The 13,617-nt window shown below is 39.4% G+C and overlaps 1 protein-coding gene and 1 long non-coding RNA gene across 2 annotated transcripts in view; one reads left to right on the top strand and one right to left on the bottom strand.

Annotated features, from left to right (window-relative positions):
- The window catches only part of LOC143346910 (uncharacterized), a 34,346-nt gene that overhangs the window by 18,326 nt on the left and 2,403 nt on the right, over window positions 1–13,617 (top strand). The window lies entirely within an intron of this gene.
- On the bottom strand, window positions 11,614–12,174 carry LOC143346207 (uncharacterized). The gene is made up of 3 exons (XM_076774103.1): window positions 12,046–12,174; window positions 11,812–11,939; window positions 11,614–11,745 (listed from the first exon to the last, which is right to left on the bottom strand). The coding sequence occupies exons 1-3, from the start codon at window positions 12,105–12,107 to the stop codon at window positions 11,693–11,695; spliced, it is 243 nt and encodes an 80-aa protein (XP_076630218.1). The 5' UTR covers window positions 12,108–12,174; the 3' UTR covers window positions 11,614–11,692.

The following is a 13,617-nucleotide window of genomic DNA, read 5'->3' on the forward strand; positions in this document are numbered from 1 at the left end:
CGGGGACGCGACGTTGTAAACGTCTGCCATGCAACGTTTCCTGACTGTGGAATCAGCGGGTGGTTGCTGCACCGGAAAGAGACAACTTACGACGGGGAGGGTACGTCGACTTTTAATATGCAAAGCTACACGCGTTCGATTATCAGATGAAGCTGTAATTGACTTGGGGGGGAAAGAATTTATTTCATAGACTCGGCGGGAATGAAATACAACGATTTAATTCCAGTCGTTTGTGTCGGATCTTGATTTTCTGGAAAATTTATTTTTCTGCTCCTGTGTGGTCCAAGGAACGATAATCGAACTCATGCGACATTTACGATCGGGGATTTTTTCCAGGTATACTTTCAGTCAGGTTGTGAGGCAGCTTTGTTCACTGCACTTCGTTCTTTCATACTGTTTGGTACATTTTTTCTGTGCTTGTTTTATCTGGTGAATGAAATCGTTGAAGAAAAAAAATGCAGAGTTTTATTGTTACAACAAGACTTCATTTTTTAATGAATCCTGGAGGGGATGGTTTCTATAGATCACTGGAGTAACAATAAGAGTTAATTTTCAGTTCCTTTTACTTGTTTGTGGTCTAGAGAGACATAGTTGAAATAATTGAAATAATTCAATGTTGAACTCGAAAGTTAAATGTTTAATTTCATTTGCTCATACATCATCGAAAGATGCTAGGTATGTATAGTGTTGGATTTCAAGATTCAACATTTAAGAGGAACAAGCCTAAATTTCTATTTCCATTTACTACTCGATAAGTTTGAATAACCAATAAGAAGTGAAAAAATATTGAAGTCTACGAAACCAAAAGAACATCGGTGGACAAAGTGCAAAGCAGAGGAGTGTAGAAAAATTTTACCAAAAACGTATGAAATTTCCGCCGATCCCAATATATTTGGTTATCTGTACAACATCAGTGATCCCTTAATTGCGTCGAACGGTTCGAGTCGGTCGTGCATCGTGAATTTTTTTTCCTTCCAGGCGTACAGAGAGACTCCACGACTCAATGGACGATGAGCGAGACACGCGATTCGCTTAATTACGGCGAACACCGTTAACGTCCAAGTACCGCTCGTCAACTTTCAATGTCGACCACTGTCCAGGCCCAGCGTCGCCTACCCTCGCGAAATTTACGAGGCACGTTTAGAATTTCCGCGCTCGTTCCTGCTCGCTCCGCCCTGTCCCGGAGATCGTTCAAGCTGGGAACGTGTACAGTTAGCGGGACAGAGATTTAAGTACGTCCACTCGAACGCGAAAGAAGTATCTCGCGAGAAAGGAGGACGGCGGAAGAGGGATTTCGAGCGAGCTTTGCGTCAGGATAGATAAACTGCCCCACTACTGCTCGAGCAACAACGAAACGTTACTTTGAAAACTAACGAAAGCAATCGTTTTCATCTTTAAAATTGTTTTAATCACTTCCTTTAAATGCCAGATTTTCTTTAACAGTGCACACGCGATTTGATATGGTCAGATTTACACTATGTTTAGAAAAAATTAAAAATTACTAGATTCCATGAAACTTATAGTATTTATATCCCTGTAGTTTCTTGTTTTAATTTCTCGTCTGTGATTATTTTAGAACTTTCTGGGGCACTGTAACGTAATAGGTATCTAATTCTCCTTTCCCTGTATTAGAGTCGATGAGCACTGTTTTTCTCGCTTATCTGACGGATTTGTACTCGAATCAACTCCAGATATACAGTTGAGTGGTTAATTAAGAAATATTCCTGAAAATTGATTGTAAAATTGAACAAAAAGCCTGAGAAATAAATAGAATTAACAGTGGATTTACGTTTTCGCATTTATAGTTATAGAATGCATTAATATTATTTGTCAACAATTTATTTTGATAAAAATAGGAGCAAACAATGCGGATAAATCTAATGTTAAAAATTGATATATATTGAAATAAAATTAAAAATTAAAGAATCTTTCGTGAACCTCCCTCTGTTGGATTTCCAAGGACGTTAACATTCGACTTCGAGGAAACAGTTTTAATTCTTCCGGTATAAGGCTTCATGATAACCGAGGATTTATAATAAACGTTGTTAAGTGTTCTCGGATTTATCGCCATATAAAGAGCGATCGTAAAAGGCAAGAATTCAAGTCGGTACAAAGAAAATTTTCATACGGTCCGTCAGATTTCAATCTAAACGCGCGAAGTCTGCGTAACAAGAAACAAGTTTTGATGTTATTCAAATGTACAAAGGTAAAGTTCGCACAGTTTTGCGTCGAGACCTACCAGTCAGCAGTTGAACAAGCTAATTACCGACCACCGACTAGTTTTATCCGCGAGCAGTCAGTTCTTGCCGCGAAAAGTTTCTCGACCCCCCGTAAACTCAAGGATCACTTGTTCTTGGAATTTTAATTATATTTAAGCGCCTCGGGTAACGGACTGCATCTCTTCCGCTAACATTTTCAAACAAACACAAACATTAGACCGCGATCGAAGATGTTACACGCCACGTTTCGTCCATAGGGGAAAATATTCCACGTGGTTACAAAAAGTTAACATCATCGATACAATAATGCGTGGAACGAGATTGGTAGAGATACAAAAAGAAACAACAGACACCATGAGGCTGGGAACTTACTTGCAAGAAGAGAAAATCAAGAAGCGTAGAAATTCGAGAATAATGGAAGTTGAAAAATTCAAGCGAGAATACTTTATTTAGTCCTCATTTTGCTTATGATTAATCCCTTATATGTATATTCATTGAGGCCATTGGATTGCAGTTTTATGTGCACATTTCTTGTAAATAATATACAAAATTGATTTATTGGTTTATCAATTCAATTAAATATGCGTGAAATTAATATTAACTCTCCTGTTATTTAAAAATTGACAGCATTTCAGTTAACTTATCATTAGATCAATGAAATATGGCGGTCACCTGTTTTGGGGCTGCTCAGCTTGAATAATGCGTATTCTGACGCCCCCTACTCTTCTTATACGCCCACACAGCGAACAGGAAGTAGCATCCAGCATGTTCAATCAAACATACCTTCGTTTATTCTGTCAGAGTCGATAAGAAGCTGTTACTTTCCCAAACGAACTGGTTTGAAACGCGTTTCGTGCGATCGTGTCGGGGCTACAGCAACAACGTAATCGCGGTTGTTACGCAATGGTGTTATCCGTTGAAATTCACCTTTCACGTAACTTCCCGGCGACCGTGAAATTGACTCGGGGAAATAATAATGCGGCCAGCACCGTCGAGCAGAACCACCGAGACACCGTCTGCATTTAGCCGTCGTCAGCGACTATGTAACGCGTTCCCTCCATTAATTACCATCGACGTCCATCAGGCTTAACTAGATACGGTACGTCCATTCATCCGTGAGGGGAGAGGGCACGGACGCGAAATCAAAAGACTCGATCTCGATCGTGTTCGGGTAAAAAGAAAAGAACTTATCGAGAGTCGAAGTCGAGGAAAGAGGAGCATTGAACCACGGACGGCGGGATCGATCGATCGATAATTGCGTTTTGGACCGACGATGATATAGATTTAGACGCGCACGACACGCCCGGGAATCCATTACGTGAGACTCGACGACGGACGCCGGGACGCTTCCCACGAAGAATCGCATTTGACGCGCCTGTAATCGTCGCTTGCACGATACCCCGCCACGCTCACGATTATCCGTATTTATTATTCTTATTATTATTTGTTTATGTTCCCTGGGAAAAATTCTTCTCTACAAAAGAAAGTAGTATGCAAAGAAAAAGAAAGTAATTATACGAAATATTATCGCTTATAAAAGTTAGTAAAATAATTTACAATACGCTGCAAGGATTTAGTTTTAGACTTCTTTAGAATTTAAAAATTGTTATACTGAAGTTGGTCGTTCAGATCGAAAATGGGAAATTTGTTTAATTTTAACAAATTTTATTTCACGAGACAGAACTCAAAATTAAATGATAATTTACATTTGAAGGATACTAATGTTTTCCCCCGGTTTAGTTTGCAAAAATACCACTTTGTAGAGACTTTAAATTTAGTGGTAGTTCACATTTTCGATAATCGTTTTCTATGAACACGTAAAAATTATGACCATTAGCAGTTATGGAAAATGGAGAACGTCGTGATATTAATGTACAAATATCCTAATTTAACGAAAAGCACAGTTGGCCAACAAATCGAATATTCAAACTATCGTCTTTTATTTGTACAAAACAGATCCTTATCGCGGTCTTATCTCGACACGGGGACGCGAATCCTGTGCGTCGCAGACACGTCCTGATAATCAAGGACTCCAGGTGTCTTCTTGTGAATATCCCCAGGACGAAAGTCATTCAAACATGACGGTTCGTTACTCGAAGGAATATTGATACAATGAATATCCTGAAAATCAGAGACAAAATGTTGGACAGTCTCGATTTACACTTTGATGGAAGAGACGCATTTCTTGTAAATGATATCATGCCATACATTGTAACAATCGCGTACACGACGATTGTCAATATTGTATCATGAGGTTCTCGAAGATTAACGAGATTAACGAGGCATTTGTATGCTGGATAATGACTAGTCAAGAACGGCCCAAGACTCGAGGACAGGTTACAACTTTGACAATGATATCTTTCATTGAACGGGAGTCGATCTCGTACTATCGGTGCATGTTGGTGCTGTCTGCGTCTTCTCAATATTCATTATCGATAACGAACGCGTAAAGGATCCATTGTAAGCGACTTGTACAGCGATTAAAATCAAAATTGTGCGGTAGAATACGGTGAGTTCTCGCGGTATATGCATTTTCAGCGTACATCTAATTGTCTACGCAGGGTATTTTAAAAAGGTTAGCAGAATATCACAAAAATATAATAATTCTACGTGCAAAAGTACGTCGAAAATGTGGAGTAACATTTTTTCGTACGATATTTTGCGTTCGAGATATGTGAATTTGAAAATTTTGTTCGTATCCAAGATGATAGCGTATATCAATTTTTTATGCTTGCCATATTCCTCGAGAAACGAAAGAGACCCCTAATTTTTTTAATTGAAAAAATGGATTGAAAATTTTGTGGACGTTTTGTTTCATCCAATAAATTTTTATTTCATCTATATAAAAGATATATAAAACAGCATCAAACTCAGGTGAATAACAGAATACAGGTTTTTCTTTTCGTTGAATTTTGAATTATTATTACAGTAATCGCTGATCCATAAATCCGTGAAGCTCGAGGACTTATGAAAACACGATTTCGTCTCCGGTAATACAAGTTTTTCAACGAGTTGGGTTCATTATCCAAGAAAAACTCGAACGACTAGCGGTTTTGAAGGTGAAAACCGTGAGATAATCTACGGGACAAACAATGATGCCTGACGTTTTAATTGCTACGGAGTTCTTACTGTAGCGAAAACATTGAGACATCCGTCGCAGATTGAGTCGCTTCTTCAGGGTGACAATCTCCCTCTTAACCTGCCACTCGGCTACTCGTCGGTGGTCTTCGAGGACCTGTCACCCGGAGGACTGCTCCGTCATTGTCGCCGGAAGCTGCGTCTTCACGGCAAAAGCAATGAGGAATCTCGATAAGTGCTGGAATCTATCGAGTCATTTTATTTTTAAATATTACAAAAGACAAAAATTCGTTACATTTCTTACCAAACATTCACAATCCAATACAAGTGATTCACTTTATTATATGTTGAACGCCGTTTTCAAGAGATCTAAATAAAAGAAAATTGGATACAGGGATCGATGTTCTGGCTATGCATGGTCAAGATATCCCTGGATCGCCAGAAAGAAAAGAGACTATCAGGAGAGAGTAAACGAGAAGATTCTTACACCGGCGCTCCCTAGCAATTTTCAGTTTCACTGACTCCGGCGGAAGTGGTTTTTCCGCATCCGTGACGGAATTGAAACATCAAGTATCGTAGAGTACCGACTGTTGTCGATAACAGAGTATTTTTCAAATAATCGAAGATCTAGAAGAGTAAATGTAATTAGTAGATAAATTTAATTTAAAATTGGTAAATAAATTTTCCATAAAATAGTGAAGTCAACATTTTTACCGTTGACAAAGACGAAAATTTTAATCTTATATAATGCATACCTAAACTACATTTATAAATCACTCGTATATGTAGTAGTTTCAAAGAAAGAATTTCACAATTCATATATTTAAATACTATAAAACAAATGCTTCATAGTAAATTAAACTCCTCATTATATGATAAAATATAGTTGCAATGAAACCTTGATAATTGCAAGAAGATAAACGTGAAAATTTCTAAAGAATCGAAATAACCAACTCAGTGAAAAGGAGACCTCGTAACGGGGAAGAAATTTAGTCATTAAGCGAGGGAATACTGTACCAAAATTCTCAGACCATCGACTATCCGTGTTTCCACCACCAAGACGATTAATACTTCTTTCCACCAGCACCTATAACAACTACTTAGCCTTGAAGGTTCCAATACTCCCCGTAACATAAATTACGGAGCTATTCGTCCGAAACGGAGCGACGTGGTTGAGCGCGGTATCGCGCGATCGGTGGAACGCGACGGTTTAAACGTTCGTCCTCGAATTTCAAGGCCAAGATCCCGCGATCCACGATCTCTCAAAATATCTCGAACGAGGCGAGAGGCATCGAGAAAACGCTCGAGGCGTAATTTATATCTCCGGGCGTCGGACGGTCTGGCGGAGCCCACGGAATCGCAAACCGCAAACTCGACGCGTTCGCAATCTCGGTAGGGAATCTTCGCGAGCAAAGAAAGTTCAGCGGGGAAGAAAACAAGAGTCAGGCGAGGTGAGAAGCGCGAGGATGGCGAACAAGAACAACGCGGACGGGGAACGAAAGCACAAGCAGGAACCACGAAAGACAACGATCAGGAAGAGGTCGACGCGAGGGAGCAACGGGAAGCGAACAAGGAGCCGGCGGTCCTGCCAGAGGATACAAGAAGGAGAAAGAATCGAACAAGAACGGTAAGGAGCGAAGAGTCGCACGGTGTTCCATAGGCATAGCGGATCCGGCGTAGCGGTAGATACTTCCAGATAATACTCTCATTTACATAGGTAGGCGCATAAATGAAAAGTAATGCGATGCAACGGAGCAAGCAGATCGCGTGCGAGTTATATCTGGGTAAATGGATGCAGGCCCCTTTGGGAAGCGATTCAAAATACACTTTCCAAACGATTATTTTCGACCGCGAGAATCCATTTACAGCGATCCCTCGTTAATGTTCGCCGACGCGAACGTTAGCGAGGGAGGTACTAGGGAATTGTCGAAACGCAGACGAAAGTAAGAAACATTGAGAGCGAGTGAAATAGAGAGAAATGTTCAACGTTTGTTTATTATACAGATTCTAGAATCGTTCAGAAATTAAAGTAGATGTGTAGTTCCCTTTATAAATTGCATGATTCTCGTACGGTAGCTCAGCTTCATTTTAAATGAATGTAACGTTTGGGAAAATCACGTGTCCAAGGTGTTTCGCAGATTCAGATAATGAAATGTGTATCTTTTAGTCTTTTCAACCCCCTCAATTCTGAGAAGGAGGATTTCAGTTCTGATACATCTCGATTTTTATGAAATTTGGCAGGCTCACTTAGTCTTAAATAAATGTATAGTAGTAATCATTAATTTCACAATATAAATTTTTGTTCCATAGTTACAAAGTACAACTAAATTTGAAACTACATTTAGAACTCATGAATATTATTTGAACTCGATTAATGTAATATCATAATTGAAAGAAAAATTGCATTTTAATGAAATTGTCAAGATGGCGGGTTCGAGGAAGAATATATCCATAAATCTAGAGTTAATGTAATTTTATACTGTTATTCGATATTCTCGAGATGAACCTGAATCGCATTAATACGATGCATTACTATGTCATTCGTTTATAAATGACGTAATTTCTCTGTCAGTCATCATCATGCAAATACGAACGACGTTGCATGGCCTCTTTCGAGCGATGGTATAATGCGCGTTTGAATAGAAACGTATTTTCACGCGTCTCCGATTTTATTAAACGTGAAAATTGTACCTTGTAATTAACTAAAGTCGTTTCGAAAGGGGAGGAAATAAAGTGTGAAACGTAATTGCTCGCAGACGCGTTGTTCATTGCGCCGTACCCTTTGAGAATTTATCTAATGTCGCCGCTAATAAGGTTTATCGAGTTACACCTCTAACGAGCATCCGAAGCAATGCACAAATTGGAAATATTGTTCGACTATTGTGGTTGCTATACAGGGTGCTTCATTATCAGACAACTTCTCATAGTAATAACTTAAATGAAAATACAATTTATATCTAATTATTAAATTAAGTTTCGTAATTGTTTTCGATCGTGTCTGACGTTAATTAATCCATAATCAATTTCTGTTTTTCCGAAGGAAAAACGATCACGATCCGCGAGACTTTCTAGGTCGATTCTCGATCCCTGACCTCGCTCTGATTGTTTCTGAGAACGAGTAAAATATTCTCCCACCCATTGTATTTCTTTCATGCATATTGAACCTTGCGAATATAGAGGGTGGAATGGAAACATTGTTGGTGTAGCGAACAATTCGATTCCCAAGCATTAAAATGTGATGCTAAACCCAACGTTTCGATCAACTACTGGCCCTCTTCGGGAATAGGAGTATAATGGAAGCATATGAAATACTTACACGACATGGTAAATTATATGGTGCGAAATTGCATAACGAACTTTTGGCTAATTAAACACTGTAAGAAAACTCATCGACTCTGGTCTTTGCAAAGTAAAAAATATAAGTACTATAACCCATTTAGTATTTGAATATTTATTAAAGACAGGTTTTCCTCGATAAAAGAATATAGCCTATATTTTTAGACAGTTCTTTCCAAAAAAAAAGAAACAAATACCAAGGTAACGTCAATGATAATTGAATTGAATTTTACCCTGAATAATTTTTTTTCGAACCCCAAACACATTTTTAAAGAAAACACGAAGACACCGATGGGGGTGTAGAAAAATATAAGTTTCATTGAAATTGAAGCGATCCTGATTTCTTATCGAGTAAAGGGGACTTCCGGCGAAACAAAAAATTGGTTTGTGTCACAAACGTACTTGCACACAATATGTAAATATTTTTAGAAGTTCTCGATGCTCCCTCGCGGAGTCTGAGCGACCATTCGAGTGAAAGAGGAGGATCCGCCGAAAGAGTCGAGGTGAACGGAGTTCTGGCGCGATAGATTCTCGATTGTAAGCGCCCAACAGTCAGTCATATCGCGTAGTTATCGACTTTAGAGGAGAAAGGCAACGGATGTACCGGTGATTCGAGAATTTTGCGGGAAGAGTTAACAGTATCGGACCCGTTGGCGGTTCCGATGCGACTGGCTGCTACCGGCCGTACCCACGGCGTCTGTTTTATTTCTCGCGGAAAGAACGATCGAGTGAATAGCGGCCGTGAAATCGCGATACGATGTCTTCGTGCCCGTAAAGAATTATTAGAGTACCGCTCTCACAAAAAGACACCTCGAATCACCGTCACTCCCCCCTCTAATCTTCCTCCTGTTGTTCACCTTTCGACTTTTACGTCGAGTTAACTCGATTCGTCTAATCTCAATGGCCGGGAACCATCCCAGCAACCGAACGACGGCTCTTATGGGTCCATTTTTACCCGAATCTGAATTTTATTTCGCGTTCCAGTACCACAATTCTAATTAGTACGTTACCATATTTCTGTATTCTTTATCCACAACTTGATTTATTTAAGATTTTCATCTGATAACAAACTAAAAACAAAATTTTAAATTACGAGGATGTATAAATTTTTTGGGGGAAAGAAGATAATTTTAATTCCCCAAAATGACATAGAATTGCATCCAAGCAGTTGACTCAAAATGAATTCTTGGGGTGCAAAGGGTTGATGTTAGTTAATTTTATTTACTAGAAACGAACATTTCTAAACTCTGGAAGAAATAGAAATTTTAATCCTATTGTCGACGTGTAGAAATTCGGATTTTAAGGGAGCATGTAATATTACTATTAATTTTTAAAACAGTATGGCGCGTGGAAAGAAACCCCACCGCAAGAACCCACGCGTTCAAAATACCTCGGCGTTTCTTCGATGTTCTCTGGAGAATACAGTGTGGCGCCTAAGACAGCATTCCAAATAAATTGCGGAAGGAAAGCATGCGCGTTGTACGCGTGTACCAGTTCGAGGAAAAACGTGTTGGCATCGCGTCGCGTTCTTTCCCTTAAAGGGCTTCGCATTGTTGTACGAGACTGACGAAGAATTTACACGAGACGACAATCAGTGGTTAATTCATTCGTGGTCCCATGAAACCAGCAAAGATACGGCCTAATCAAATCTCATACGAAAACTAAACGCCTCCTTTCCCGATAGGGGATGAAAATACTATGATACTTAGCAGGACTTTTCAACCCCTTCTTCTTCTTCTCAATTTTAATTATCTCTTCGTTCGTTGCTATACCAATTGTTCATTTATAATGTAACGAGCAAATTGAAATTATTCCAAGAATCACCTCCTAAAGTTTATTCAAATATTTTTTGAATTAGTTAAAAATAGCAGCCTAGTAACGTATTTAATTGAATTTAATCTCACGATGAAAAAGATACCACAACAATTTGTATATCCCACTGTTATTCCTAAGGAAATTTTTATTTCTTCCCAGAAACAATTAGTACAAATTGTTTGAAAAATTCGTTTGAAACTAAAATTTACTTAACTTTACTGTACCGTGTGTGCTATATTTTTATCGTGGACCGCCAAGTGGAAGGAAATTGTTTCGACACCGATGGCGTCGCGAAAAAGTTTAATCTATGTCGGTGGATTGTACTGTTTGGTGAAGTGTCAATGAAAACTACCGTGAAGGAGCGTTGCAATCGGCCGCGTTCGTGGCGCCTTGACTTTCTCCCATTGTAATACGAGTACGAACTTTTATGGACACGCGTAATTACTCGATCAACGTGGCCGCCGCGAACGTGTCGAGATCCCGGGCGCGAGATAAAGTCCCGTCCACACGAAAGCCGGACCCCGCGCGGCGTGTGTACGGGATCGAGAAGAACGAGCATGTGGGTGAAGGCTGGAGGGCTCTCCAGGATGTGTCGAAAGTGAAACCCAAGGCCTCGTGCACCTTCTTGCCGTATGCACACGCTCGTAGTCGAGGAACGCAGCAGCGTTCGTCCTCGACGCGCTCAATCATCGTTTCGGATCGGTATCGATCCTCCTCGGTTGAAAATGTGACCGCGAACGGTGCACGACGAAGGCTGCGAAATAACCACCCACGACATTGGGCAACGATTCGTTCTCGTGTTCTTTATTTGAGACCCCTCTTAGTTTTAAGCTCGAGTAACACGACCGATTGACCGCCATTTTGGTATATCTAGAAATATCGACGTGGGAATTGTAGAGAAGAAATGGATATATCCGATTGTTATTTTATAGTATTTTTAATTCGATTTAAAGTAGGAGGTACAAGTGAAAACGTCCTTACGCCAAGATGGCGTCGTTTAAGCACAGACGAGGTATACTAGTAGACCTTACACCTTATGATACCTTATGATACCATACCAACCTTAGCGTCTATTCACCTATTCACTCAACTATTCATTGAATTAGTATTGATGGGCAGACAACTATAATGTGTGCATAAATATGGGAGATCCTGGCGGCTCTCAGCGGAGAATTACTGCGAGAACTCTGGCGGATGGAAGTAATATCGAATCTGTGAATGCTCCAAGCGCGATGGCGGCTTCCTTACTTCTTGGTTTTCTTGACCAGCGGCAGAAAATAGGTTGAAACGATGCAAACTGGAATAAAAAGTGATTAAGATATTTTCAAGAGCTTAGACATTGGATCGAGGGATCGTGGCTTACTTATGATGAAGATCGCCAGCGAGATTATCGGCGCCAGGCAACCGTGCGCGAGCAGAACGGGGAAGAGAAGGCTTCCGATCATCGATCCTAATCTTCCGGTTGTCATTACCAAGCTCACCGCGACCGTTCTAGTTTCCAGAAAACGGACGTAATTATTCGGTTGTCCACGCGCGTCCGTACTCGTTATTTCATTTTTTTTATACACGGGTGCTTTCGAATAGACAAGAATCGTACCTCAACGAAGTTGGGAAGAGGATGACGGCTACACCAATGACCATGTTCATGGCCACGTGCATCAGTCCTATACTGTTTCTATACTGTTTTCTATTTTAGTTAGTCGAAAGACAAGAAGAGATACAAACTCAATCGTCTCACGTTTACAAAAATCGATCCTTCCGCGTCTGCCGAAGGCTCTTTGCAATGTTTGTTTCCACAAGTGCCATGTGGCTGCCAGTGATACAACGCGTGTATATTCAATTTAACATTTTCTTGTATTTTACTGTCGTATAAAAACTGTGGTCATCGAGTATACCTTAATTTTCAACATAATTAAATTCACTTTTATTTACGAATTTCGATGCTTATTTATTTAAATTATAAAATGAAAAAATTCAATCAAACATTACGAATTGTTTTTCGATGACAACCGAATCGAAAGTTTACGATCTTTTCACAACACACCTTAACTGTCGCGTAATTTCTTTCAATTACGTAACTATTTTTCGTTGCACGACAGTTGCCAAGGTGCAACATCGTGGATTCATGCTGGCGATTTTATCGATTAAATTATGCCTGTCCGTTCACGAAAAGTACTCTCTAAAAACGCGTTTCAAAAGCTGGAGAACATTTTACGTTTCGTAACACTGTATCCGACTTTCGTTTATGTTTAAATAATAAGGCGTCTCTGGTCAAACTGTGACGAACGTGTCTCTTATTTTTAATATTCTTCACCCACCAACGACGTAAGTACAAATACTCTTATTATATGATTATTCAACGATTTTATTCACCATAGTTGAAGAGAAAATACAGAAATTCGAGTATACAAAACTTGTAACATATTGTGGTATAGAAAACAAGATGAAAGAATTCCAACGAATTTCTTTTCGATAATTGAATAGAAAGGTGAACAGATCGCCGGAGAAATATTTGCAAGTCTTCTCAAAATGCATCTCGAGGCAAAGATTCTTTTCGAATACACTTACTCTGCCACCTTGACCGCAATTACTTCCACAGGCCTTCCGATGCCTCTTATCGAGATTTCTTTGTACGACTGCTCGCTATATCATAAATCATAGCACGTATCGTAAGGCAATAAAAATATAAGTAACTGCGCGCATCAGTCCAGATAAGTTCTCGTTGCACGTATAACGGAAACGGTATGCAACCTCGGAACAACCTATCAATTACGTCTTGCCCAAGGCGTTGCGAATAAATGATTAAATATTTTACCAAAGAAGCCTAATTCTCCTGAAATACAGGGTAATCAAAGAACAGTGGCACGAATCTGACGCGTTCGTCAAAATCAACGAACCGTGGGTCAGAAACGAATATACACTTTTGTAATGAGCTATCGATTGCAAATTTTTTCACATCTTCGTTGCTGAAATAATGTGATAAGAAACGTCGCTGATTTAATTTTATAATTTGGTTTTCGACGTCAAGTATTTTTATTTGATTATATTCAAGTACAGGATTTAGAAGATTAGAGAATATTTCTTTTGAATCGTCCTGTACAAATTAAATATTTTCTTCAACTTTAAAAGACAGAGGACAGTAAAATTTTGAAACACCGAAGAACGAAAT

The sequence above is a fragment of the Colletes latitarsis genome, chromosome 10 (assembly GCF_051014445.1).
Source record: "Colletes latitarsis isolate SP2378_abdomen chromosome 10, iyColLati1, whole genome shotgun sequence".
NCBI classification, from domain to species: Eukaryota; Metazoa; Arthropoda; class Insecta; order Hymenoptera; family Colletidae; genus Colletes; species Colletes latitarsis.

Bases quoted from the DNA above. Each gene is read 5' to 3' on its own strand.
- LOC143346207 (XM_076774103.1), bottom strand. From the start codon at position 12,107: ATGCACGTGGCCATGAACATGGTCATTGGTGTAGCCGTCATCCTCTTC. The intron at 11,940-12,045 runs GTACGATTCTTG...TCTGGAAACTAG, and splicing joins CTCTTCCCAACTTCGTTGAG to AACGGTCGCGGTGAGCTTGG. The intron at 11,746-11,811 runs GTAAGCCACGAT...TTTTTATTCCAG, and splicing joins GCTGGCGATCTTCATCATAA to TTTGCATCGTTTCAACCTAT.